The sequence below is a fragment of the Drosophila yakuba genome, chromosome 2L (assembly GCF_016746365.2).
Source record: "Drosophila yakuba strain Tai18E2 chromosome 2L, Prin_Dyak_Tai18E2_2.1, whole genome shotgun sequence".
NCBI classification, from domain to species: domain Eukaryota; kingdom Metazoa; phylum Arthropoda; class Insecta; order Diptera; family Drosophilidae; genus Drosophila; species Drosophila yakuba.
This window is the reverse complement of record NC_052527.2, coordinates 17,403,054-17,426,817: the sequence shown is the minus strand read 5'-3', so window position 1 is coordinate 17,426,817 and position 23,764 is coordinate 17,403,054. Positions and strand designations below refer to the sequence as shown.

General features: G+C 43.4%; 9 protein-coding genes across 16 annotated transcripts; 5 read left to right on the top strand and 4 right to left on the bottom strand.

Moving 5' to 3' along the window:
• The first annotated feature begins 32 nt into the window (after positions 1 to 32).
• On the top strand, positions 33 to 521 carry LOC6528640. Its single transcript, XM_002089646.4, has one exon. It carries the CDS (start codon positions 33 to 35, stop codon positions 486 to 488), a length of 456 nt encoding a protein of 151 aa, XP_002089682.1. The 3' UTR covers positions 489 to 521.
• Positions 479 to 5,194, bottom strand: LOC6528639 (protein germ cell-less). 2 transcript variants are annotated; one of them, XM_039371438.2, is made up of 4 exons: positions 4,984 to 5,194; positions 2,690 to 2,850; positions 1,692 to 2,639; positions 479 to 1,621 (listed from the first exon to the last, which is right to left on the bottom strand). In XM_039371438.2, exons 2-4 carry the CDS (start codon positions 2,728 to 2,730, stop codon positions 994 to 996), a joined length of 1,617 nt encoding a protein of 538 aa, XP_039227372.1. In that variant the 5' UTR covers positions 2,731 to 2,850; positions 4,984 to 5,194; the 3' UTR covers positions 479 to 993. The 2 variants fall into 2 exon arrangements, with proteins under 2 accessions (XP_039227372.1, XP_002089681.1); XM_002089645.4 differs by having other exon boundaries at positions 2,694 to 2,850; positions 4,984 to 5,193.
• Positions 5,195 to 5,539: 345 nt separating this feature from the next.
• LOC6528638 (tetraspanning orphan receptor) lies at positions 5,540 to 11,171 on the top strand. 2 transcript variants are annotated; one of them, XM_015198832.3, is made up of 5 exons: positions 5,540 to 5,698; positions 5,933 to 6,128; positions 9,161 to 9,338; positions 9,411 to 9,549; positions 9,712 to 11,171. In XM_015198832.3, the coding sequence occupies exons 2-5, from the start codon at positions 5,955 to 5,957 to the stop codon at positions 10,505 to 10,507; spliced, it is 1,287 nt and encodes a 428-aa protein (XP_015054318.1). In that variant the 5' UTR covers positions 5,540 to 5,698; positions 5,933 to 5,954; the 3' UTR covers positions 10,508 to 11,171. The 2 variants fall into 2 exon arrangements, with proteins under 2 accessions (XP_015054318.1, XP_002089680.2); XM_002089644.4 differs by having other exon boundaries at positions 9,161 to 9,350.
• LOC26535742 lies at positions 6,135 to 9,139 on the top strand. Its single transcript, XM_015199173.2, has one exon. The coding sequence runs from the start codon at positions 7,673 to 7,675 to the stop codon at positions 9,026 to 9,028; it is 1,356 nt and encodes a 451-aa protein (XP_015054659.1). The 5' UTR covers positions 6,135 to 7,672; the 3' UTR covers positions 9,029 to 9,139.
• Positions 11,172 to 11,909: 738 nt separating the features above from the next.
• Positions 11,910 to 12,557, bottom strand: LOC6528637 (peptidoglycan-recognition protein SC2). Its single transcript, XM_002089643.3, has one exon. It carries the CDS (start codon positions 12,537 to 12,539, stop codon positions 11,985 to 11,987), a length of 555 nt encoding a protein of 184 aa, XP_002089679.1. The 5' UTR covers positions 12,540 to 12,557; the 3' UTR covers positions 11,910 to 11,984.
• A 3,331-nt stretch (positions 12,558 to 15,888) lies between these two features.
• Positions 15,889 to 16,532, bottom strand: LOC6528636 (peptidoglycan-recognition protein SC1a). Its single transcript, XM_002089642.4, has one exon. It carries the CDS (start codon positions 16,486 to 16,488, stop codon positions 15,931 to 15,933), a length of 558 nt encoding a protein of 185 aa, XP_002089678.1. The 5' UTR covers positions 16,489 to 16,532; the 3' UTR covers positions 15,889 to 15,930.
• LOC6528634 (peptidoglycan-recognition protein SC1a) lies at positions 15,889 to 20,467 on the bottom strand. 2 transcript variants are annotated; one of them, XM_039370767.2, is made up of 2 exons: positions 19,940 to 20,467; positions 15,889 to 15,960 (listed from the first exon to the last, which is right to left on the bottom strand). In XM_039370767.2, exons 1-2 carry the CDS (start codon positions 20,465 to 20,467, stop codon positions 15,931 to 15,933), a joined length of 558 nt encoding a protein of 185 aa, XP_039226701.1. In that variant the 3' UTR covers positions 15,889 to 15,930. The 2 variants fall into 2 exon arrangements, with proteins under 2 accessions (XP_039226701.1, XP_002089676.1); XM_002089640.4 differs by lacking the exon at positions 15,889 to 15,960 and having other exon boundaries at positions 19,867 to 20,467.
• On the top strand, positions 16,928 to 19,866 carry LOC6528635 (mitochondrial sodium/calcium exchanger protein). 2 transcript variants are annotated; one of them, XM_002089641.4, is made up of 9 exons: positions 16,928 to 17,102; positions 17,158 to 17,189; positions 17,244 to 17,464; positions 17,521 to 17,846; positions 17,904 to 17,978; positions 18,038 to 18,523; positions 18,722 to 18,861; positions 18,913 to 19,147; positions 19,542 to 19,866. In XM_002089641.4, the coding sequence occupies exons 1-9, from the start codon at positions 17,066 to 17,068 to the stop codon at positions 19,823 to 19,825; spliced, it is 1,836 nt and encodes a 611-aa protein (XP_002089677.2). In that variant the 5' UTR covers positions 16,928 to 17,065; the 3' UTR covers positions 19,826 to 19,866. The 2 variants fall into 2 exon arrangements, with proteins under 2 accessions (XP_002089677.2, XP_039226700.1); XM_039370766.2 differs by having other exon boundaries at positions 18,913 to 19,154; positions 19,542 to 19,617.
• An 11-nt stretch (positions 20,468 to 20,478) lies between the features above and the next one.
• Positions 20,479 to 23,235, top strand: LOC6528633 (mitochondrial sodium/calcium exchanger protein). 4 transcript variants are annotated; one of them, XM_002089639.4, is made up of 9 exons: positions 20,479 to 20,548; positions 20,603 to 20,938; positions 20,996 to 21,216; positions 21,272 to 21,597; positions 21,654 to 21,728; positions 21,802 to 22,308; positions 22,376 to 22,515; positions 22,585 to 22,819; positions 22,875 to 23,235. In XM_002089639.4, exons 2-9 carry the CDS (start codon positions 20,864 to 20,866, stop codon positions 23,156 to 23,158), a joined length of 1,863 nt encoding a protein of 620 aa, XP_002089675.2. In that variant the 5' UTR covers positions 20,479 to 20,548; positions 20,603 to 20,863; the 3' UTR covers positions 23,159 to 23,235. The 4 variants fall into 4 exon arrangements, with proteins under 4 accessions (XP_002089675.2, XP_039226698.1, XP_039226697.1 ...); XM_039370764.2 differs by having other exon boundaries at positions 22,611 to 22,819; positions 22,875 to 23,169; XM_039370763.2 differs by having other exon boundaries at positions 21,802 to 22,312; positions 22,875 to 23,169.
• The last annotated feature ends 529 nt before the right edge of the window (positions 23,236 to 23,764 follow it).

Sequence of the window (23,764 nt, the reverse complement as noted above, 5' to 3'; positions counted from 1 at the left end):
GTGTATTCAGATGTTTTCAAATTTCCCCCAAAATGGGACGTGCTGGAAAAAAGAGTGGAGTAAGGTCACAACCTCGCTGCCAAGCCGCCAAGGCAACGTCTATCAGCGCATATTCGATGCTAAAGCATAAGGACGATGGCAATGGACGCAATCCGTTCTTCCGTTTTCTGGCCCACTTTCGAAAATGTTTCAACAACTGCCTTGGTCACTTGCCCTCGGGTCGGGTAACTCTTATTGCCAGCAAGGTGTGGAATTGTATGAGTCGGACTGAGAAAGAACCCTTTATCGCTGCTGCGCGAAGATTTAACTACACGTACCGATCGCGAAGCAAGAAAGTCAACTGGGTCCTGGAGAAACTGCGAGAATCCGCTGCTGGAGTAAGCCAACCCCAGGCACAGAGGGTGTTGATAAATTCTTTAAGGTCTTGGCAGGAATCCGTGCTGAAGGATCTCCTAGTCCTCGATTACAATCAAAACTATTTGAATTAAGTGTAATCTTTAATAAATGATCACTCAAGGTAATAGTTACTGTGCGTACATTTAGCGAGTAAAAATGTGTTAGGGACAGTAATTACATGCGTTGAACTTGCAGGATTCGAAGACGCTTTAACCATAATTTGTTTTTCGCGATTTTTTACTTAAACGTAACAATTAATCTTAAAATTTCGAATTTACAAACTATATGCAACGCCTACATTGTGCGAGGGCACTAGGTCGTGCGTCTACTCCAAATAAGTAGATGACGTAAAGCGTCATTACATGATACTAGTGATGTAAACGATATACAAAAATATAGATCTACGCATTCCAAAACGATCGCGGATATGCTTATGCTCAATGTACAAACGTCTAGATAGAGTGATCAGCCGTAGCTGATCGCGATAGTGATAAACGAATTTACAAAACAACTACAACGAGCCCGAACTGCAGCGGGAAAATGAACAAAAAATGGTGGTACTGGTACTGTTTTGGTGGACTGCTTCAATGATCGTGCTCAGCACGCCAGTTGTCCGCAGACTCCGTCTGTTTCGCTAGCCGACCAAGCGATTCTGGGCCGTGGGGCTGGCGAGGATGGTGTCGAAGGCTCAGGGTCGCCAATGAAAACGGCCGAATCATCAGCACTGGACGGGGTCAGCGGTCTGTCGCTATTTGCTCCGATCTCCGAAATGGGTATGGAAAACGAGGTTGTCGCCTCCTCGCTGAGCGGAACAACTTCTTTAAAACTCTGATTCGGTGGCATTACCACCAGCATGTTGATGGAGATGAGCAGTGGATGCACCAACTTCGGATCTAACACCATAAGCGGCACCTCCTCGTTCTTTTCGAGGCTAAGAGAACAGATTTCGGACGTTTGGGTAAAGACTGCCTGACGCTGGGCGTTTATTGAAGTCACCGTGGTGCGGACCATGAACTTGCGCTTCGTCTGGAGGCTAAGCACTCGTTCGTGCTCGTGCCGATGGTGGCGACGAATGTTCAGTCTTCGCGAGTCCATGATCAGGATGAGATCCATACCAAAGTTGAAGCCCGTCCAGCGCCACTTCTGGTAGCCAGGCTCAAGCAACAAACGTCCGCAACGCATGCAGTTTTCAAAAAACTGCTCATCGTCCAGCTGCTGAGGACTACTGTAAAGGCAGAACAAAAAGATTTTAGTTTTAACTGACATCATTTCAGGTAAAGCTAAAAGAAACATACCAATCCTCCTGTCCGTGATCGATCCGTAGTAATGCATCCCAGTGGTTGTGAATGTGCCGATACAGCCACTCCTTGGGTATAATATTGTCGTTGTATATGATTTTCAGATCCATGTAGTGGTTGGTCAGGTACTGGGTTCGTAGCTTCTGGAAGACCCTCACATAAGGCTGTCCCTCGGGCGTGGCCAAGAACGAGCGTTCCTCCATGCGGCTGGTGAAGTACGTCCACTGGATGACATCACCGCTGGGCGCGTGCGTTTCCACGCCGGCGTTAACCAGTCTCTCCTGCGTCCTTAGCGCCTCCGCCCGCTGAACCGGGTCCTCTGGATCGTAATCGGGATGCAGTCGCAGAAACATCCATGAACGCAGTAGAGTGTACAGTGAGAACTCCGTCTGCATCACATACAAATCGGGACTGGCCGTCAGGGCACTCATCAGCTCAATGGAGATGTGGCGAAGCAGGTTTGGTTGCTTGCTATAAATGCTTAGCAGATTGATCTGAAACCACTGAAAGGTGGACTTCTTGACCCCGATCACACCGTACTGGCAGGCGGCTTCATAGTACTGAATGGCTGTCTCCGGACTAATATTATCTACCATCACCTCGGCACACTTGTCGATGATCCCGTCCAAGTGGAACAACGTGGCTGTGGCCAAGACCGATATAACATCAGCTGACTCGATTTCGATCTCATCGGAATACATGGATCCAAAGACAGCATCCAGGCTAGCCACTGTGATCCGGTCGTCCAGGATTGTGATCTGAATGAAATTCTGCTGCGCTTCCCGCCACGTCCCATTGAACATAGTGTAGAAGTAAGGACTCTGGCTCAGGTATACCTTATGCAGATGCCACACCTTGTCCAAAGCCATGACAGCCACATCCGAGTTCTTTTCCTCCTTGAAGAGCGCCTTGTATATGTATTGGGTGGTAGTAAGAAGCTTTTTTCTGCGGAGGTCAAGATATTGAGTGATGGTTGGACGTAGAACGGCAAGCACTTACTTTTTGGGCTGTGTGGTGTCCAACTGGGCTGGGTCATCCTTCCCCAAAGAGGAATCAGTGCTGCGCTTCCGCTTCCGTCGATGGTTGAACACCTCCGCGACGTTCATATGCATAGAGCCCACGATTTGACCCATGGCTCGGCGCAGGAATTCTTACTCTAAAACGAAAGTTTTTACATTTACAATTTTTTTTTTTCAGTGTTCCCTAGATGATGCGGGTTTACAATAAAAACAGGGCCTGTTATCGATCTAGCAGATTGCGTGTTAATGGTGCCCTCCAATGGAACCAGTTGACCCAGTTTCGTTCCGCCAAACTGTAACGCCAGCCGCTGCTAAGGCGGAGAAACCTTTCCCGTGTGGGCGACATTACAAGCCCTAAAACCAAGTTGAAAGCGCATCCATTCATGTTATGGTGATGTCATCAAACATCTAAGGTACGTCAGTTGCAATCAAAATTCCCGATGATCGAGCAACTTAAAAGCATTTTTATATCGCAAGTGATAAGTATTTATTGCTTATCTTAGTAATCGCGGGATTTACTGCCTCACAAAAATCAGTAGCTAACCTGATGTCTAGTTAAGTCGTTTTGATTAGGTACGCAAGCTTGACGATAGATTAGTTAATAGATATACTTGTGTTTTAACTTGTTTGTTTATGTTAGAAATTTTAGAAGGTCTAATAAGACTGTGTGCATGGAATAACATAACCCAGTTAGAATCACACAAGCATTCTTTTAAAGCGATTTTAAAGACCTGAACCGCACTGTAGCGCAAACATTTTTGGGTAATTTTGAAGGGGCGGGATTCTATAATTAGAATGAGATCAAAAGAGCTCGATTCCATGCGCGTTTCATGTAGTGTTTATGCTTTGCCGCCAAATGCTGGAACTGGACGAGCGGATGTAACCATGTCAAGGCCGCGCTGGAATCTACACACGTACATTTGTACATAAATTGTATGTGTATTTTCTGCCCATAAACAATCAAACGGACGCTTTCGTCACCTCATTGGACCTCATTGATATGGAAGACCAGGCAGTCGAGCTCGATAATACTCGCCCTACGATTATCTATATGGACGCAGACCCAGCTTAAAAAGTTGATGAGTTAGCCGAGGTGGAGAATATTGGTTTTGGTGTGCCGCAGTTCCGAAAACAAGAGTAAAGTGTTCAAAACCGGTTCCCAGAGCGTGTATTTCTTATAAGACCAAAACAAGACGATTACAGCGCTTTAAATTACGTCACCAGTTGACGCCAGAGAGAGTTAATGATAAAGAGAGAAACCAACAAAAGGGGGTGGACCAAGACCATCAAATAAAGTTGGAAGTCCATTTATAATCCGAGTTTCCTTAAGTCGTAGTTTAAAAATTTGAGGAAAAAGGCGAGGATAATTAATTTAGATTAACATGCAACGGAAGAACTGAAAAATTTACAACTTTTTTAAATTTTATAAGATCTACAAAAGCACTGGCACTCAAAAACAAGTTTTCACGCCTCACAGATTTTATCAACTGCAGCTGGGAGGCAAATGTTTCTATTTGAAATGGAAGTTTAGGTTTATTGAAACATATGCATGCCTTTCTCTTTGAAGACCCACCGCAAACATTTTTAAACGAGGATGTCACTTAAGAGACAGTATCAAGAACTGGGTTTTTTTTCTTGGTTTTAACACATGTATGATGTAAAGAACACAAAAAAAAATTAATGTTGCCCAAGGAGTTAACGGCTAAATAACGTAGGTGATCGTCGAAAGAAGCCAACAAGCATGGGCGGAGACTCGAACTCGCGCACGGATTTCGTCGGGAATTCCAGTTGCTTTAGACGACTGAGCTACGGCAGCTGGAAAACTGGGAACGTCGGAAATCGGATAGGTGTTTAAAGCAGGTTAATTAGTGTGGTTAACCTGCATATAAGGCCACGAACCGCACTTTTTTATTTATGGATGCGAAATCAGCTGATTGATAGCGCAAAAAGCGTGTTTATTCCCACTATTTACGATTGACTGTTGTTTGGCCCTGATAACACGAGTTGGGAGATATGGAAAACCGATCACCAGACCACCAACTTTTTCTCAATTTTTTATCCCCCTGTTCCTGGCTGCGAAGTGCAGTTAATCCATAGCTATAAATAGCAAACAAAAGTGAATTCGGTGGGTGACGTAGTTGGGAAAAACGGGATGGGGAGGGTGGATATCATACGAAAGAGAGAGAGAGCGACATAGAGAGCGCGCTAACGAACGACGCAAAACTGAAGGAAATAAGGTACACAAAGGGGAACTGATAAACGAAACTTACGGTAAATATGCAGTTACAGTGCCGTGCTTTTATATAACTGCAATTGCCTCCACCTTCCCTGGCTTCGTTACAATAAATAAAATAAACACGGACTAAAATTCTACGCGAGTTCGAATGGTCATGCGGTTTAAGCCATTTCAATTCCGTACACCGTCAAATTTATCTCTGTTTTGCTGCAGTTGGCTCTCTAAACGTGTTAGATATGGCCACCCTCCGATAGCACCACTTGCATTTTGATTTGAACGCTACTATCGATATTTGTTGATAATGCGTTCGGGGTGCGGTCACACTTACCGCTTTTCTAAATATTCAAATGAATTGCTAATATTTATATTAACTTTACAATGCAAAAGCATAAACCCTTCTTAGTTGACTTTTTTAAAAAAAGGTTTCCCTCTGGAAAAATTTTACAAATAAAAATGCACTTTAATAATGGTTGTTTCAATTTGCAACTAGGGTTTCATGATAATATAATTTCCAAGTCCAACTTAAAATGAAAAAATAATTTTTAAAAAAGTGTATAGCAATAAAAACTGTTTTGGAAAACGCGTAATTTAGTGTGACCGTGTTACGCAGCATTTTGCCAGTTTCAGAGATTAGTGCTCATGGGTTTTCTGTGCTGCGCAGCAGTTAAATAAAATTGAATACACCGAAAGCTGCAGATATAAATCGGAGTTGAAAACCAGTGCAAGTTGCATTGGCCCACAAATCGAGGGTAAGCCTTATAAACGAGAACGTTTCAATTGCCGAATTAGTAGTGCAAAAGGTCAAAGCAGCAGCCGTGAAAAATTGACACACATAAACACAAATACACATACGCGCAGATGCAACACACAAACATGAACACACGTACACATACATATCCGTGGGAGGAATAAAACACCCACAATTGCTGATGATTTTCTGCACTCGTTATCGTTATCGCTTTCGTTTTCGCATTCATCCGCAGCCGCAGTTTCGTGGGGCGTGCAATGTTCAGGATCCACCTCAAGATGGGTCCCCAACGCAACCAGCTTCACAGCAACAACAACAATGGTGCCGCCGGAAGTAGCACCAGCACCGGAAATCGTCACCTTAAGGAGTTCACCTGCTGCTTCGGCCTGCATGTCCACACGGCCACCTTGATGATCGGATTGTGGCACCTGGTAAGTGCATTAAAGTGTAGCCTTTGACCCATTGCACTGCATGGGGGGCTCATACATGTGTGTGTATATGCAGATACACCCACGCATGCAGTCCTCCGGCATTTGCGAAAAACCTTTGACCCTGCTCAGTGTCACGCAAGGGAAAAATCAATCAGCCAATGACTGCAAAACTTTGCGAAGGCGAAGACGAGCCAACTCTGCACTTTCCCCGCCTGTGACGTCAATGCGGCTGATTGACCGCTGCTGCGTCATCTGATCAAATTTAACTACTATCATCGGGGCTTTATGTCATAACAACTTATTTCTGCCTCGGTTCCGCTGCGGAAGTTTCCACAACCCGTGTCCATTGTCCGAAACTAACCTTTCACAAGATCTGACTTCGCATATCCAATCGCAACACTTAGAGAAATGTAAAGCATTGTAGAAATTTCATAAGTATATGACATAAATTGAGTTATATAGAGGGAAAAAGAGAGATATATGTATAGAAATTTATATGTGTGTATATGTTTGTTTTAAGTAACCTTTGACGTCTATTCCCTTTCTGAGAATTTAAAACCATTATCTGATTTTAAGAGAATAATGACTGCGAGAACGACATACACAAGATTTGAATCGTTGAGTAAAAACCATTGCTTAATAGTATTTTTCATACCTGACTACGAATAGTAAGGTACTTTCTTCATGCTTTCGACTAGGTCACGTTTTGCAGTACCAACGGTTTACGGGGATTACGGTTTTGATTACGGTGTGGACAACAGTGGAGTTATCTGCCCTAATCTGCCCAATCTCAAGGGTTTCTTTGTTTACATTTTGTAGATATGTATAGCGTTAGGGGTCCAAAACAACAAAGCCCCCAATCGAAGGTTGCTTGGTTGGTTGACTCATCCCGTGTGACAATTGTTGATATACTGTGGCGCACTGCAGATTAAATTTCACACTGATGAATAATTAAACTAATGATGGCAAGTTGTCGCATCTAAGATCGTTGCAAGGCCTTCAACCTGAGATACTTAGATACCGAATGGGATATCCAATGGCAGCCATCTGAGCAAACAGCAACCAGATACATATTTCCATGAGCGCTTAAGTTATTTTAGTAACTACACGTACTTGACAAATGATGCGAAAATATTTACTCTTGTGCTGGTTTACTCTTGCTTTTCGGTAAGAAAGATATATTCCTCTGGAACAACATTCTGAAGTGTGCTGCCATAAATCTGAGAATTGTTAATTCAGCTGTCATCTATCAGCACACAGGTTGCAAATCAAATCAGGCGAAGCTTTCTTATCTTTTTTGCCAGCTTTTCTTGATGAGCCAACCCAATACACCTTCTTGAAATACTTTTTGATGTTATGCTATCTCTGAATTCCCCCCTCGTGATCCTTCGGAGTCTTTGCTTCGTTTGTGACGTTTCACAACTTATTCACATTTTTATAAATATTTTTCTGCCCACACAAAAATCTACATTCCTCACTTCCAATGAAATCCCATCCGGAGGAAGCTGTCCAACTGGTGAAGGCATTTGCGAAATTCGAATGCAATGCCCCACACACACGACACATTTCCGGAAGGCAGTTCGAGTTGCTCTATTGACATTGGTTCCCAAGATTCAGTCATCCTGCGCAGCTATGGTCCTAAGGTGACAGAGGATGGTGAGGCGAGAGAAGAGCAAGAAAAGGACCAGGAGAAGAATGATGAGCCAACGGATCTGTTAATCAATCCAACTGCCATAAACTGCACCTCCCTTTCTGAACTAAACATCCAGACTGACGCATTCAACACACTAAAAGAGCGTACTCTGTTCTCATTGGGCTACTCAACAGCCGGGTTTTATAAGAAGCCGAAAATCAATAAGACTCCAAAAAAGAAGGTCAATTTGTACCAAGAGATTGTGAGCCTTGTAAAGCGACGTGCCCAGACCAATTCAGATATCACCATAGGAAAGGAAAGGCATCCCGTCCACCTGATGGTCTTACAGAGCTTTTCGCGAATGTTCCGCGATATGGGCAATGACTTGATCGTGGAGCTGCCTGAAGAGATGATTACGCCACGCTCCTTCGGCCTAATCTACGAATGGATGATCGAGAACAAGCCTATCCTGCCGCGCCTCGGTCTACTTGAGGTTTTCCACGCTGCCACTTTTCTGGAGATTCCACAGTTGGTCAGTCAGTGCAAGTATTGTTTAGATCATGGCTTCACTGAGGACTCCGCTGCGATGCTATACTTTGAGGCGAAAATTCTAAAACTTGATGTCATCCATTTGGAACTTCTTGAGCGCGTCTCAGCGTTTTTTCTTACGCTGGTGGCATCGAAAGAATTTTTGAGACTGCCCCTAAAATCAATGCTCTTGCTAATCCAATCGGATATGATAGGCGTGAATACGGAGCTGGAGGTCTTTATGGCAGCCGCTCGATGGCTAAGCCACCACTGGCCTCAAAGACAGGGAAACATAACGGATGCTGTATCCAGCATACGTTTCGGACTAATCCCGCCGTGGTTGCTCATCCGTTTGCAGAAACCGGATGTCACCTCTGTGGGGGTGGGGAGAATAGTAGCGCACCCCATTGTGCGCCAAGCCATCCATGATGGCATCGCATACACGACCACGCGACTGTTTTATGGAGCAGATCGCGAGGCTTTTAAGCTGTATTTGCATAAGACTGGTGTAAAGCCACCCGCGCAGCGCACCTGGATATACGACCGGAAATGTCCCTATCACCATCGCATGCAATGCAGGAACACGTTGGATTTAACCTACGATGCGTTCCTTGAATATCTTAACTACCTGCAACGACAGCACCGGGATTACTGGAAATCTCTGGAACCAGTAGATAAAAGCAATGTGTGCATCAGTTGCCAGGCAAAAAAGTCTGATTTAACTAAGCCCAACAGTTGATTTTCCACGTTGGTTGTAAAACTTGTTGTTTGTATAACTTGTAAAATATATATTTCTACTTGTATATGTATGCCTTACTCTGATATTAAACATTGTATTTTAATTAATAAATCCGCCTACGTTCATTTTCAGTTCTTAAACATCTTGGCCCTTAGCGTTCTTGCGGTCATATGGCGCAATCCGGAGATGATGGACGAACTGGAAGGCGGCACCCACGACTACACCGTGGATCTGAGTGCACCAGCCCTACCCACGCCACTGAGCAAGGTCGAACCGCCCTACGCCTACCGTGACCACTCCCTCAACTATCGTAAGCGTTACCGTAAGCAGTGGAGAGAGCAGCTTCCGCAAAGCATTTAAATATCTATGTTTATTACTGCAGAGAATTTCGACATGGGCGGATTGGTTTGCACCTGCATGATAGCCATCACCCTGATGATGATTTACGGAACCATCAAGGGAAAACCATCCCATCTGTTACCATTCTTCTGCCTGCAGTTGTTTGATTTTGCCATTACAACGTAAGGATTACAATCGGGGGAAATTCAGAGAGCTCAACAGATTTAAACCGCTACTTCATTCAGCCAAATTAGCCTTCTTAAATCCGTAGAGGTTTCTGGGAATTCCTTAAAAGGTTCATACTCTTTAAGCTTAATGTACTAATGCATTGTTGATTGTTATAGTCTTACCGCCGCTGGATATCTGTGCTACCTGCAGGCTATTCACAGTATCATTGCTGAATCGCATCGCTTGCCCTGGCGCGAGAAGCTGCTGGAACTTCCGCCTGAGGAGCTAGTGGTTGTTGTCCTGGTCGTATTCATCTGTATTGTGTTTCTAAAGGCTTATTGCATTGGAATCGTTTGGCGCTGCTACAAGTACTTGACGCTCCGTCAGCAACACGTTCGCACTCTGTTCCCCTTCTTGGAGGCACCGACTGGAGTCCACAGTGTTGGTGGAACTTTTGGTGCCGAAGAGCGGTCTTATTCCACTCTGCTGCCCAACTACGATGAAGCGATTGCCCAATACTTGAAGCAAGCACCACCGCCATCCTATCAGGTGGCCATGTCGAACTATGAAGAGGGAGAAGACGCAGCTGCTGGAGGAGCGGAGGTAAATCCCTCGGTGGCACCTCTCTTCGTGACCCTTGGAGCAGCCACTACCGCGAACGTAGCCTCCAACACGGATGACAACATGGATAACAACAATGATCAGCCGAACAATAACAACACTATGCATGTCAATGCTAATACGCCGCCAATGCGTCGAAGCGATGCAGCTGTAAACGCTAATGTCGACGAGGAAGTTGACGATTTGGAGGTTATTGACGCTGGCGTTGATATAATCGGTGGCATTCCGCCTCCTCCGCCCTACAACGACGTTGCCGATGCCCAGGTGCAAGTGCCATCGCAGTCGCCGCTGCATCGCCAGCCAAACATTCCGGGACAAGTATTTGGCGGACGCGACGAGAGCCAGGCCTAAGCTGAACTTTTGATTAGTTTGCTTTTCATGGCGAGTGGGTTGTGATCATTGGTGACCACCCCTCTCCCATCCTCTTCTTGCCCAGATGATCTGATTTCTGGTCCCTCATCTCACAGCACACATACACGGTCTAAATGGTTGCTTCAATGTATTTAACAGTGTATTTAGAAAAACGAACGCAAACAAATTTTCGCTATTAGCCATCGCTCATTATTGTTGTTTAACGTACAACTAAGAAGCTCTAGTTGCTGCTAATTTAGTAAACAAAAGCATTAAAGCCAAAAACATATTGTGATGCTGGCGAGGAACGAATCAATTATTTTTCGGCCGCATCTGACTTGATCTTAGCTGCAACAATCTGTTGGAACGTTTTTCATTTGGCCCGAATCAGCCTGAGAAGTTGGGATAGTGTAGGCCCGAGTAGTTGTTACCAGAGAGTGTCGCTGGCAATGTAGACACATTTACGATGTTCTTTGTTTTAAGCTATCTCGTAAGACTATGCATATTGAATAGCGTGTACTGAATTCACAGCACAGGCAGACATAATCCATTAATTATGATGATATTACCAGCAACAGTAAAGTTTTATGTGTGTACAATATCTAAATGTATACTGTGTACTAATTATGCAGAGATATTCGAATAAAAATTAGTTTATATTTAATTTGTATTTGGGACTTGATTTCTAATATTATATAATTTCAATTTCGGTTGAAACCTTAATGACGATTGGGCATTGCTTTAACCTTCAAAGAATTGGGAATGTTGATGATATTTATTTTTATTGGGGTACGCATAAAGAGATGCTGCAGATGAGATGGGAAAAAACATTCTCAACTATTAAGTTCAAATAAAAGAATTCTTTATCAACTGACTCCCAGAGAGATCATTCCTTTTATACCATTTCTTTTTATTGTTTTTATATCCGTTACTTATAGAGTCAAAGCGGATGCTAGGTTCGTTAAAAAATATTTAACTTGGAGGGAGAAAGCGTTTCCGACGCTATAAAGTTATCTTATTCTTGATAAGGGTCACGAGTCGATCTGGTTATGTCCGACCATTTGTCCGTATGGCTGCTATGATCTTGACTGTTGAAATTCTACATGCAGATTCATGTGACGTCACGCTGTGTAAGTTTGTTTCAGAACGTAGCCGCGCCCACTCTTTTGAAAAATTTCTCGATTTTGTATCATTTTATTATTTATTATTTGCCTTTCAAATTTCTATCGCTTTTTAAATATCTTCCTAGCACTACCCCTAGCTGAGTAGCATTCTCTCTTGTTTTTTTTGTGAAAAAACTTTATGAAAATTTCCGATCATTGCACATTTAATGATGATTAATAATAAGAACCGTTGGTGTTCCCAAGAAATAATTCCCCGGAAAAAAATACCCGAGATTGTATTAATGTGTGCGATTGTATTCTGAAGATTTTATTGAAACTGATTTAAATTCTTTTATTGCATTTCCTTCGTTCTCTTATGCCTTCCAGTTGGACCAAGTGCGGATCTCGTTCCAAATGTTGGTGCCGGGGCATTCGGTGGAGCCAACCTGGCGGTGTCCGTACAGGATGTATCCGGAAACGATTTGGCCGCGACTTACGGCGTCGGACAGCAGACCCTTGGCAGCGGTGATCTGAGCAGAGGTCAGGGTATTGGTGTTGTAGTTGCCCAGGAAGGAGATGCCGATGGACTTGGAGTTCCAGTTGGTGGCGTGAGCGCCCATGACATTCCAACCGCGTCCCTCGTACACGTTGCCGTCTCCGCCGATCAGGAAGTTGTAGCCGATATCTGCCCAGCCTAGGGAGTCCATGTGGTAGGCCTGGATATTCTTCAGCTGGGTGATGCAGGCGGCCTTGGTGCTGCAGTAGTTTCCAGCGGTGTGGTGGATCACGGCGTAGCTCAGGTAATTGGCCAACGAGGTCTTGCTCGTGGCAGAACGGCCGCCCCACTCCGACTTGGAGATGATGGTCACTCCGAGAACGGCTTGTGCGCAGAAGAGCACTGCCAAAAGGACGAGAGCTTTGTTTGCCATGGTTGCGGATCGATTGTTCGGCCTGACGTTCGATCGGACCTTATATACTCCGCCCGCCCTAGCTTATCGCCTGCAAGACGATGTGTCAGGTTCGGGCTGCGCTCCGGGTCGTGTGCTTCCATCTGATAGGAGGGCTATCTGGCGGCCAGATCCTAATACGTCGATGACAGAGCCGCAATCTCGTTTCTAATCAGCCCAAGTGGCATTAATTAATTTGTCCAAGAAGAGGCAATATATTGTGCAGCGTAAGACCTATCAAAGCATTGGGAATACCTGTCCGGAATAGATATACCTGATCCGAACAGCGCTTATAAGCTTCTAAGAGCGTTTTAAAGATTTCTTACCTATTTTTATTTTTAATGGGAACGTATAACTTGTGACAAACTAAATGTTAATGAAAATGTCTTAAATTAAGCTGTTCGTAATTCATTATTGAAGACATACAGACATAGATTGAAAACTCTACTTAACTAATTTTAAATAAAAGAAGACAGAAGGCTATAGTCCAGAATCCGTTACTCAGCTACTGGAAGAGCAAGGAAAACATTTCACAATTATTTTGATATCGATCGAATTTGGCAAGACAATCACGTGAAAAATAATCAGAACAATAATCAAAGGTGTGAGCGTGATAGTTTTGGGTGGTTTGTGGGCGATATAATGGGCGTGGCAAAGTTCTGAATCAAACATGTATATCATAGGCGTCACTAGACTGCATGCCTAATCTTACATTCTTGCTTTTATAGTTACCGAGATCCCGACATTCCTACGGACGGACATGGCCAGATCGACTAGGCTATTGTCCTGATCCAGATGATATACATGCATACATATGTATACTTTATAGGGTCGAAAACGCTTCCTGTTACTTGTTACATAATTTTCAACGAATCTAGTATACATTTTACTTTACAAGTAAGAGTTCTAAATATTATGTAAACGAACATGAAATAAAACGCAATAATTCGTACCAAGTTTTATGGTTTGGAGCTTTATGGAATTTATGGCATTTTATGAGCTTCCTCGAAAGTGGTATTCGAATTTTAAAATAATCGAGTGGATAAATCTGTTTACTCTACAAACCATACTCTACAAAATCCAAAATATGAAAACTAAGCTTTTTCGCTGCAAAAGCTTTGAGTTTGGATAGTCGAGTCCTGAAGGCTTTCATTGCCATAAATAGTAAACAATTTATGTAAAATCGACGAAGTGCAAGTAAATTAAAATTTTACATTTTACATTTACAGATTGAAAGTTACCACGGGTTATGTATTATTAGGGGTTTTAAAATTTGACGTTTTAAAAAAAAAACAGGTAGAAATAACAGAAAAAACTGTATTCTATATATAAATGGCTAAATCACCATCCCTGATGTTCTCGTGCTGCAAGCATCATACGACTATTGAAAAGTTTCTGTATAAATTATTTTCAGCCATTTTTACCCCTCTTATCGGAACTGATTTGCTCCTTTCAGCAGTTATTTATAAGTGCCTTAAAAATAATGAGTAGGTGTTATAAGTGCTTGATATGAATCAAAGAACGGCACGAACCAAAATATTATTATACTTTTAATCGAAGTTGCAAACAATGGACCTCCCATATATACGCCCCTATTTTAAATGCGTTCCACAAGATAATGGGTATACTTTTTTTGCTATTGTGTGTGGGATCACGTAGCACCATGGGAAATTTGACCAACTTTTCTGGTCAAAATTATTAACTCCTGAACAAAATGATATTTAGTTTGTGTTTTTTGAATGGGGTTACACTTGGCCGTATCAAAAAATTGAGGGCGTACCACCGACCCTTATATTTTTTATAGTTTATAGAACGGAGAAAGACATTTACTTAATATTTTGTATTGTTTAACACTATTCCATATCTATACGTATCACAAAAACTGTGGGAGTGGCAGCGCACCTTTATTTTAAAGGCTTTCTTTAATTTCGTATGCTCTTTCTAATTTAGGCAAAAAATATTAATAAAATATATTTTCCCAAAATCGTAAAATGTGTAATTTTTAATTACAATAATCTAAACAAGAATTAAATAGCCTTCAACAAAAAATACATTTCATACATGGACTCTGCCGGACTTACTTAAAATCTCTTTTCAAAGTTAAGTTATTATCAAAAAAAATACTTTTGTAAGGCACTTAATATTTTTATTAACTTACAACACGTGGTGCAACACGACTTTTTTTTGCTATTTAATGTGACAAACACTTAATACAAAGCATTTGAACGCTTGAAGATAAATGTTCTTTATACGCGCAAAAGCTGTTTTTAACAGCTGATTTATTGGTTGTGGTGCCATCTGTTTTAGTTTCTGGTATGCAATCCTAAATATAGTCAGTCATTTGGCAAGATTTCCCATAGTGCGTAGATCTAAACAGATTTCGATAAGGCAAAATTTATCAAAATACAGAATACTATTGTTCGATTACACGTCTGTCCGCCTGTGTGATCAATTTTCCAACCCTTTAAGGATATGTAAGCAGTATTTGAAATGCTTTTACTTGCTGAGCTGAGTATTTAGTTACAAAAAAGAAGTTGTATACATTGAATAGTTAATATAAATTACAGAACTATTGTACATCTTATCAGCCACAAGTCGAGTTAGCTGACTTGCAGAAATCTACCTTTCCAATAACCAGACAGAACCCGTAAATCTTGATAAGTAACTGGTAATCACGGAAGTAAAAATACTGTAATAATCTGAAGCTCGAAGGACCTGCAGAAGGATAGCAAGGTGAGTGCGTTGGGCTGGAACCACTTTGTCAATCTACTTTGTCCAACCAACCGAGTGGCACCAAGTGCTTTCCTTGTGGCAGGAGGGGAACTTAAAAACTGAAAGCTTAAGCAAGTTATTAAGCACAAAAACAACTGAAACTCATTCAGAGCAACTTTGTTAACGAGGATGTCGTTAATGAGACTGCGGTTCAAGTGGCAAATAGTTTGCTCTGGTCTGTGACCGATTGTAAAGCTGACCGCTGCTTTTGGCGGTATTTACGAGTAATATCTCAGTGCGGTTTTGAAAGTTAATTTCACATTTCTGTACAGCGGCTTTGGCTTTTTCCTTGAAAAAAATGGGTTTGGATGGAGAAAGAGGTTGGATGATGTTCAGTAACTTCCTGGGCAGACACACAACCTCATGCTTTTAAAAATTTGAAAAGTTTCAGTAGAATCGAGGGAATGAATACTTTGACAGTTGAACGTGAGCGTTCGGTTGCAAATCGAAGATGGAGAATGGAAGCAGGACTTTGGAGTTGAATTTCCCTTTGCTTGCCATTTAAAAGATTTCATTCGATCCAATCTCCGCCGAATAGTTGAATCAATAGAACTCGAAATTACAGGTTTCAAAAAATTTTAATACGTTTTCAGGAACCAATCTAGCCAGACCAGTGGGACCAGCCACGGATCTCGTTCCAGATGTGGGTGCCGGGGCACTCGGTGGCGCTGACCTGGCGATGGCCGTACAGGATGTAGCCGGAGCTGAGCTGGCCACGGTTGACGGCGTCGTTGAGCAGCTGCTGTGCGGCGGAGATCATGTTCGGCTCCAGGGTGTCCCAGTTGTAGTTGCCCAGGAAGCTGATGCCGATGCTGTAGGGGTTCCACTCGGCGGCGTGGGCGCCCATGTTGTTCCAGCCACGTCCCTCGTACACGTTGCCGTCTCCGCCGATCAGGAAGTTGTAGCCGATGTCGGGCCAGCCCAAGGAGTCCATGTGGTAGTTCTGGACGCTCTGCAGCACGGCGTTGCACTGGGCACGGGTCTCGCAATAGGAGCCGGCGGTGTGGTGGATGATGGCGTAGCTGAGGTAGTTGCCCAGGGCTACGGTCCACTTGGCGCCGCGACCACCCCACTCCGCCTTGGAGACTACGTAGACGCCTTGGGCCATGTACTGGCTGCAGACCAGGACGGCGAGGAGGAGAGCCACTTTGGAAACCATGTTTACTAGCTGTAATAGTTGACGGTCGCTTGATGGAGATCGTGGGTCGCCGGGGCGCTTATAAAGCAAAATGTGGTCAAACACCGCTCCTTATCGGGTAGCGTATAAGTGATTTACAACGCTAATCAATGGCACTGGCTCAGATTTGCTTTCGGGGGAAGCACCTTACTTAGAGCTTCGTCACAATCGGCTGATTTTGATTTATACGATCACTTTTCATACCACTTTTATCATCTCTGACGGATTGGCTCACGCATAATTTGCCCGCTTACAGTTGGCGGTCCTCATACAAAATTAAGCCAGTCACGTGATATTTGAAAAATGAAATCAAATTACATTTCGCATGTTCCAGCAGTGGTCCAGAATTATGTAATGGTTAAAGGTAAGTTTTCAAACAAATGGAGGCGTAGAGCGATAATTGCATACTTCCAGGCACCAATTTCAAATAACTATTCCCTAACTACTCACATTATGAACGGAAATAGAAAAATGTTCAAGTGTGTTATACGATCTATGTCAAACAGTGTTTTTTGGTTTTCGAAATAATATCTGAAAGATAAATTAATTGAAAACTACGATGCCCTTAACACAGGTGGCCAATGCGAGCCTATATAGTAAGTACGATGTTCCTCCAGCGATATTTTAACCTACATCCTTATAAATAACCAGGCTTTCTTAATGGGACCAAGTTCATGGAAAATGTGAGTATGCCAACGTATGCATTTTCTGTTCCTACAAAATATACGGACTTTCAGGTGAGCTGTTTGGCGGTTATGCACTTCCATTATAGCCATCGTTGCGAAATGGCCACAAAAATCCTCGACTGCAAATACATCACCAACTTCTTCAACTACTATGTTATGATGTACTGCTACTTCAAGATCGACAATAAAATAACTGAAATAGCAGTGATGCTGTTGTTTGCACTGATCTACTGCGTTTTCCTTTGCATCCTCTACGTGAGCGTCAACAACTAGTAAGTTTTTGAACATGCAGTGCCATCTGCGATTTTTTTAACCCCAATCCCGGTAGTTTTACACCAACACTCAAGATCGCTGCTCTGAAAATGCGGGTCAACGAGTACGTGGCGGGCGTGGTGCTCGTGGGCGTGGCCAACTCCACACCCGATCTCTTGGTAAACCTGTCGCCAGCCAGGCTGGAGGGTCTCACCTTTAACATAGCCATGGCCAACGCCCTGACGATCATTTGCTTGAGCGGGGGAGCGGTGTGCTTTATTCGGCCCTTTAGAATGAATGGTCACAGTATTTTCCGGGATCTTTTGTTCCTTCTGCTAATCATAGAACTGGTAAGGTTTTTCATGATAGATACTGCTCTTAAGCCATGGATAAAAGGTGCCAGTGAGTTTACTTTATAAGTATAGCCGTTAAAAGACTATTTATATTCGACGTTTCCAGTGATACTGAGTATTTATCCTTTATACCTGATAATTAACATAGTCGATCTGATCCTCCTGCGTTACGCAATAAGAAGTGAGTATGTAGATAATGACTTTTAATAATATTTTAAAGTTATTTTAAAATTATTTAAGAACTTCAAAAGGATATTGAAGTGTTGAGACAATCGCCATCATCCCGGAAACACGATCTTATACTGACTGAAAAGATTGTACGCTTGAATAATTTACAGCAGGACGATGAAATCCAAATCCTTGAGTCGAAATTATATCGCAAACGAACATACAACGCAGGTTTCTTTGTTACACCCAAGCCCTTGATTCATCACAAGGAAGTTAACGTGGAAACCAACAGAACAATTCTCCACAGCAAAGCCAATCCCAAAAACCTTTTCCTATTCAGCGAGTTCCTCCAAGCCATCAATCCGATCGACTCAGAGCGATGGTACCTTAGTGGTACATGTGCACGCATTTTACATATCCTCAAAGCCCCGGTCAACCTTATGCTCCAGTTGGTGCTTCCATTGGTGGATTACCAGATGGTCAAGCACGGCTGGAGCAAGATGCTCAACTGCTTACAAATCGTACTGACTCCTTTCGTGATCGTCGCACTAATTGAGAGTACGTAAGCGCAGAAAAATAGGCAATGAATTGAAGAAATGCAATTGGTAATCGGTTTGGTTTAAAACTAACTTCAGTTTAGTACAAGTTACTGTACTCGAATACATTATACCCAGCTTACGTTTAAGTATACATACGACTATTGCTTTCTATTTTAAATGATTACATTCAAAATTCATGTTATTTATCCTTTCCTAGCTGCGATGGCGCACAAATACGCGGAATGGTATTACATTCCACAGTTCCGAAAGGCAATATGGTCATTACTGGTAACGATACCCCTGGCAATTGTAGTATTCGTGCACTCTCGCACTGACATCCCGCCATTTTATCACTCGGTAAGATCACCTTCTTTTGAGGACCCAACAAAATACCCTTCCATCCGACAGGGTTACTGCGTGCTTACGCTGACCACCGTGATTATATTCTTTTGGATCTGTGCCTGGGAAATGGATGTGCTGATATCCATTATAGGGGTCGTCTTCGATCTGGCCCCCTCCTATATGAGCATCACCTTCAACGCTGTGTCCGCTGCGACCGCGGACTTCATAGCCTACGCACATCTCGCCAAGCACGGATACGGAAAGATGGCTTTTGGGGCCATCATCGGTGGTTCAGTTTATAGTTAGTGGTAAAATTCGATAATTTCGTTATAGGCATTGGATTCATCAGCTTCTAAAATGTTTCTCGAATTCATAGAAAAGCCCAAAATAAGTACGGTTCCAGCAGATGGCTCTTTAATACATTGACGCCATTTGTTGTGAAAGCAATGTCCTTTTAATTATAATAATAATAATTATAATAATAATATAAACCTAAGTGGTTTATATTGGATAATAGATAGCGAGATATTTTTATAATAATCATAATTACTGATTGATATATGTTTTCGTTTTCGTATGATTATGCTTTATTTTCAACAAAAGAATATTTACAACGGCTTAATATAATTGAAAATAAATTAATCTGCTTTAAGATCATTGCAAAGAACATAATTAAATTAATCGTTTTCCCGCAGGCTTGGTGGTCAACGTGGGCATTGAATTTGTATTGGAAAAGAAACTCAACTCCCGTGGTCAAGTAGTCTTGTACGGAGACGAAGGCGTTACCATCTACATATTCCTGATAATAACCATCACAACCACCTTGTGGTGGTGCCTCACATTCAACTTCGTTGCCCGCCGATCCGCTGGGTTGTTCATGTGGAGCATATTCATATTGTTCTTAATTTACACGACCGCCATAGAGTTCCAGTGGGTCCATGGTTTCCAGGACAATGTTCAGATTCGCCCGACTCCCTAATAAAGCAATGTTTTGCTTAGAAATAAAAATTCAAAAAAAGATTCAGGTTCGTTTTTTTTATTGACAGTAGTTCGTGTCATGGAACTAGCCAGACCAGTGGGACCAGCCGCGGATCTCGTTCCAGATGTGGGTGCCGGGGCACTCGGTGGCGCTGACCTGGCGATGGCCGTACAGGATGTAGCCGGAGCTGAGCTGGCCACGGTTGACGGCGTCGTTGAGCAGCTGCTGTGCGGCGGAGATCATGTTCGGCTCCAGAGTGTCCCAGTTGTAGTTGCCCAGGAAGCTGATGCCGATGCTGTAGGGGTTCCACTCGGCGGCGTGGGCGCCCATGTTGTTCCAGCCACGTCCCTCGTACACGTTGCCGTCTCCGCCGATCAGGAAGTTGTAGCCGATGTCGGGCCAGCCCAAGGAGTCCATGTGGTAGTTCTGGACGCTCTGCAGCACGGCGTTGCACTGGGCACGGGTCTCGCAATAGGAGCCGGCGGTGTGGTGGATGATGGCGTAGCTGAGGTAGTTGCCCAGGGCTACGGTCCACTTGGGGCCGCGACCACCCCACTCCGCCTTGGAGACTACGTAGACGCCTTGGGCCATGTACTGGCTGCAGACCAGGACGGCGAGGAGGAGAGCCACTTTGGAAACCATGATTACTAGCTGTAATAGTTGACGATCGCTTGATGGAAATCGTGGGTCGCCTGGGCGCTTATATAGCAACCCGCTTTGTGGGTAGGTTGCCTTCTTATCTGGTGGTTCATGGCTAATTTACGGCTCTCTGCGCAGGCACATACATAGATTCGTATTAGGGGAAGACCCTTGGCGGTAGCCTTGTCATAATCGCAATCTTCGAATGTTGATTTATTCAGCGTTTTATGAATGTGGTTCTTTTAAACAAATGCTTTATCAATGGGCTGGGGTCGACCCATTGGCTGGCAAGCTTTATGTCTTTGCAGAAAAAGTCAAAGAGTGTTCAATTTTCGACAGTTCTAAATAAATATAATTCTAAACATATTCGCTTGACTTCGTAGAAAGGAATTGAAGAGAATGGGTGCGCGAACGAAAAGGACCAATTTTAACCTAACAGAACTGGACTACGAATTCCAATACTTTATCAAGAATGTAAGATCGAATACTGTGAGGAATGGGTGTGACCATATGATTTATTTGCTGTTACAGATGAGTTGTAGAGCCGTGATGAGACTACCTTACAAATATCGCTGCAGGATGGCCACCCAAGTCAGTGACTGCAAACGCATTATAAACTTCTTCAATTACTTCAGGATGATGTATTGCTCCATTCACATCGATAACAAAACAACAGAGGTTCTGTTTATGTTCCTCTTTGGCTTTATATGTGTGGCGTTTCTGTGGCTGATGTCTTTCAATATTGGCACCTAGTAAGTTCCTGGACAAAGTGCACATTCCTCTCACTGCCCATTTGTAAACCCTCAGCTTTTCCCCAGTCCTCAAGATAATCTCTATAAAGCTGCACATGAATGAGTACCTGGCAGGTGTTACCTTCCTGGCATTTGGTAACTGTAGTCCAGAAATAATAGCCAATCTGATGCCCGTGAGGGCCGATGCACCCATCTTTACCATAGCTGTGGGCAATACTCTGGCCATAATGCTTCTGAGTGGCGGTACAGTTTGTTTTCTGAGACCCTTTAGGATGAACGGACATTCCACTCTGCGAGATCTGCTGTTTCTTCTCTTGGGTGTGGAGGTTCTGCGGTATGTGATGGTCAAGGAGGGAGACGTGACCCTAGGAGAGGGTATAGGTAGGAATATATTTTAAATTTGCCGGGACTCACTGATCTCTGAAACCTGCTTTCAGTGCTCTTCTCAATTTACGTTGTTTATGTGGCTATTAACATAGCTGATGTGGCGTTGTTGCGCTACTACATCAAAAGTAAGCCATATTACTCCAATTCTTCACTTCTCTACTCCAATTATAATGGCAATTAATTATATTTACCTTTTAGAACTTCGAGCAGAACTGGACAACTTGGGAAGCTTAACTCCTCCACCAATCAGAGAAATAAATGCAAAGCTACGAAAACTAACTTCTTGGGAGGAGCAGGATGATATTGGGATCAAGGACACCACGAAGTATCGTCGCTCCAGGGATACGGGCAACCACTTTTCAAACATGACCAGTAGTGGCTACTTTGTGACCCCCCTCCCAGAAAATCGACCCGAACACATTGATTACGAGACAAATCGCAATCGGCTGCATAACCCGGAGAATCCCAGAAACCTCCAACTATTCACGGAGTTCTTCCAGTCCCTCAACCCGGTTGATGTAGAGGCGTGGCAGCTGGGTGGGTGGTGCAATCGAATATACCTGATTGCCAGGTGCCCCCTGGTATTCGCACTTCAACTTTTCATTCCCGTGGTGGACTACGAGAAGGTCAAGCACGGCTGGAGTAAGCTGCTCAATTGCACGCAGATCGTGACGAACCCATTTGTGGTCATTACCCTGGTGCACTGTAGGTCTGCGGGAGTATTTCGAGAGTGTATCTGATTCCTAAACTCCTGATTCTCGCTGACCCTCAGCTGGGGTGTCCAGCGTCTACGAAAGCTGGTACATAACCCTCGACTTCAGTGTCTCCATGTGGTCGCCGTGCCTGACAGTCCCACTAGCCATTGTCATCTTCCTCCACTCTCGAACGGATGTGCCGCCCTGCTATCACCACGTAAGAGGTCCCAAAGCAGCCCCTCTGCCTACTGATTAGCCTCGAAATGATATCAGTCTTCTTTTCTAGCTGTTTATTATCCTCACTTTTTTCAGTTCCATGGTGACCCTCTGGATCGCCGTGACCGAACTGGAAGTGCTCTCCGAGATCGTGGGAATCGTATTCAATCTCTCCGAAAGCTTCATGTCGGTCACCTTTGGCGCTGTCTCGAATGCCACTCCGGACATTATAGCCAATTACCAGCTGGCCATGCAGGGCTACGGCCGGATGGCCTTCGCCGCCATAATAGGAGGTCCAGTTTTTGGTAAGGAAGAGTTATATTTTGCCTTATTAGTCACCAGATGTACCCGATATTTCAGCGATTCTGATCAGCATGAGCTTGGCCTTCATGTTCAATCACAGAGTTCGCGAATTGGGCGCCGATTCGTGGGTGTACGGCGATCTGGGCGACAACTGCTACCTTTTTCTGGTGATAACCATTGTGACCACAGTGTGGTGGAGCGTCACCTTCAACTTCCACGCTCGTAGATCCGCAGGAGTTTTCCTATGGCTTGTTTACTTGCAGTTCCTCTTATATGCGGTCTGCGTGGAATGGGATCTTGTTCATGAATTTGCCAGAGACCAATACTTTAAGCCAATATAATTTGAAACATGCTTTTTGTCTTGATTTGATTTTGTAATAAATAGAAAACAAGTAATCATCATAGCTCCTACCGTCAATATTTAATTACTTAATATATTTTAATATAAGTTAATATATTTTATGACTTTATCTTAGCTTTGATCAGATGCTATTACTGCCAAATAAGATTGCTTTGAAAATATACAAGCATAACCGGGCTTTTACGTAAGCCAACGTACTGACTAATTAAGTGTATGAAGTATCACGATTAAAACATTGCCAGAGGAAATGCTTTCGAAAGGCGTCAGCAGTAAGCAAAAAACCGACAGAGGTCCATTGAAATGCAGAAGGATACTCCCTTGGCACTCTGTCCTGTCCTGGCGCTCCAGTTCTCCCTCCAGCTTTTCACAAAATAAAAGCGTAGTGCATAATAAAGGGAAACTGATGGCAACGAAACGATGGGGAAAGGTCCGCGTTAATTACGGTTAAAGTGGCTGGAGGTTGGTGTCCCGTCAACATGCAAGAAACGAGTTACTTGTGCGCCAATGATACTGCAGCTGATACTACAGCTTTGTAGATAAACTAAGGCAATCGATCAGTGAGTGAAGGCACTTATAAACTGATTCC

Bases quoted from the DNA above. Each gene is read 5' to 3' on its own strand.
- LOC6528640 (XM_002089646.4), top strand. From the start codon at position 33: ATGGGACGTGCTGGAAAAAAGAGTGGAGTAAGGTCACAACCTCGCTGC.
- LOC6528639 (XM_002089645.4), bottom strand. From the start codon at position 2,827: ATGGGTCAAATCGTGGGCTCTATGCATATGAACGTCGCGGAGGTGTTC. The intron at 2,640-2,693 runs GTAAGTGCTTGC...TGACCTCCGCAG, and splicing joins GACACCACACAGCCCAAAAA to AAAAAAGCTTCTTACTACCA. The intron at 1,622-1,691 runs GTATGTTTCTTT...CTGCCTTTACAG, and splicing joins GATCACGGACAGGAGGATTG to TAGTCCTCAGCAGCTGGACG.
- LOC6528638 (XM_002089644.4), top strand. From the start codon at position 5,955: ATGTTCAGGATCCACCTCAAGATGGGTCCCCAACGCAACCAGCTTCAC. The intron at 9,351-9,410 runs GTAAGCAGTGGA...TTATTACTGCAG, and splicing joins CAACTATCGTAAGCGTTACC to AGAATTTCGACATGGGCGGA. The intron at 9,550-9,711 runs GTAAGGATTACA...TGATTGTTATAG, and splicing joins TTTGATTTTGCCATTACAAC to TCTTACCGCCGCTGGATATC.
- LOC26535742 (XM_015199173.2), top strand. From the start codon at position 7,673: ATGCCCCACACACACGACACATTTCCGGAAGGCAGTTCGAGTTGCTCT.
- LOC6528637 (XM_002089643.3), bottom strand. From the start codon at position 12,539: ATGGCAAACAAAGCTCTCGTCCTTTTGGCAGTGCTCTTCTGCGCACAA.
- LOC6528636 (XM_002089642.4), bottom strand. From the start codon at position 16,488: ATGGTTTCCAAAGTGGCTCTCCTCCTCGCCGTCCTGGTCTGCAGCCAG.
- LOC6528635 (XM_002089641.4), top strand. From the start codon at position 17,066: ATGCCCTTAACACAGGTGGCCAATGCGAGCCTATATA. The intron at 17,190-17,243 runs GTGAGTATGCCA...ACGGACTTTCAG, and splicing joins GGACCAAGTTCATGGAAAAT to GTGAGCTGTTTGGCGGTTAT. The intron at 18,524-18,721 runs GTACGTAAGCGC...ATCCTTTCCTAG, and splicing joins GATCGTCGCACTAATTGAGA to CTGCGATGGCGCACAAATAC.
- LOC6528634 (XM_039370767.2), bottom strand. From the start codon at position 20,467: ATGGTTTCCAAAGTGGCTCTCCTCCTCGCCGTCCTGGTCTGCAGCCAG. The intron at 15,961-19,939 runs ATCCGCGGCTGG...ATCTGGAACGAG, and splicing joins GCACCCACATCTGGAACGAG to ATCCGTGGCTGGTCCCACTG.
- LOC6528633 (XM_002089639.4), top strand. From the start codon at position 20,864: ATGGGTGCGCGAACGAAAAGGACCAATTTTAACCTAACAGAACTGGAC. The intron at 20,939-20,995 runs GTAAGATCGAAT...TTGCTGTTACAG, and splicing joins TCCAATACTTTATCAAGAAT to ATGAGTTGTAGAGCCGTGAT. The intron at 21,598-21,653 runs GTAGGAATATAT...ACCTGCTTTCAG, and splicing joins GACCCTAGGAGAGGGTATAG to TGCTCTTCTCAATTTACGTT.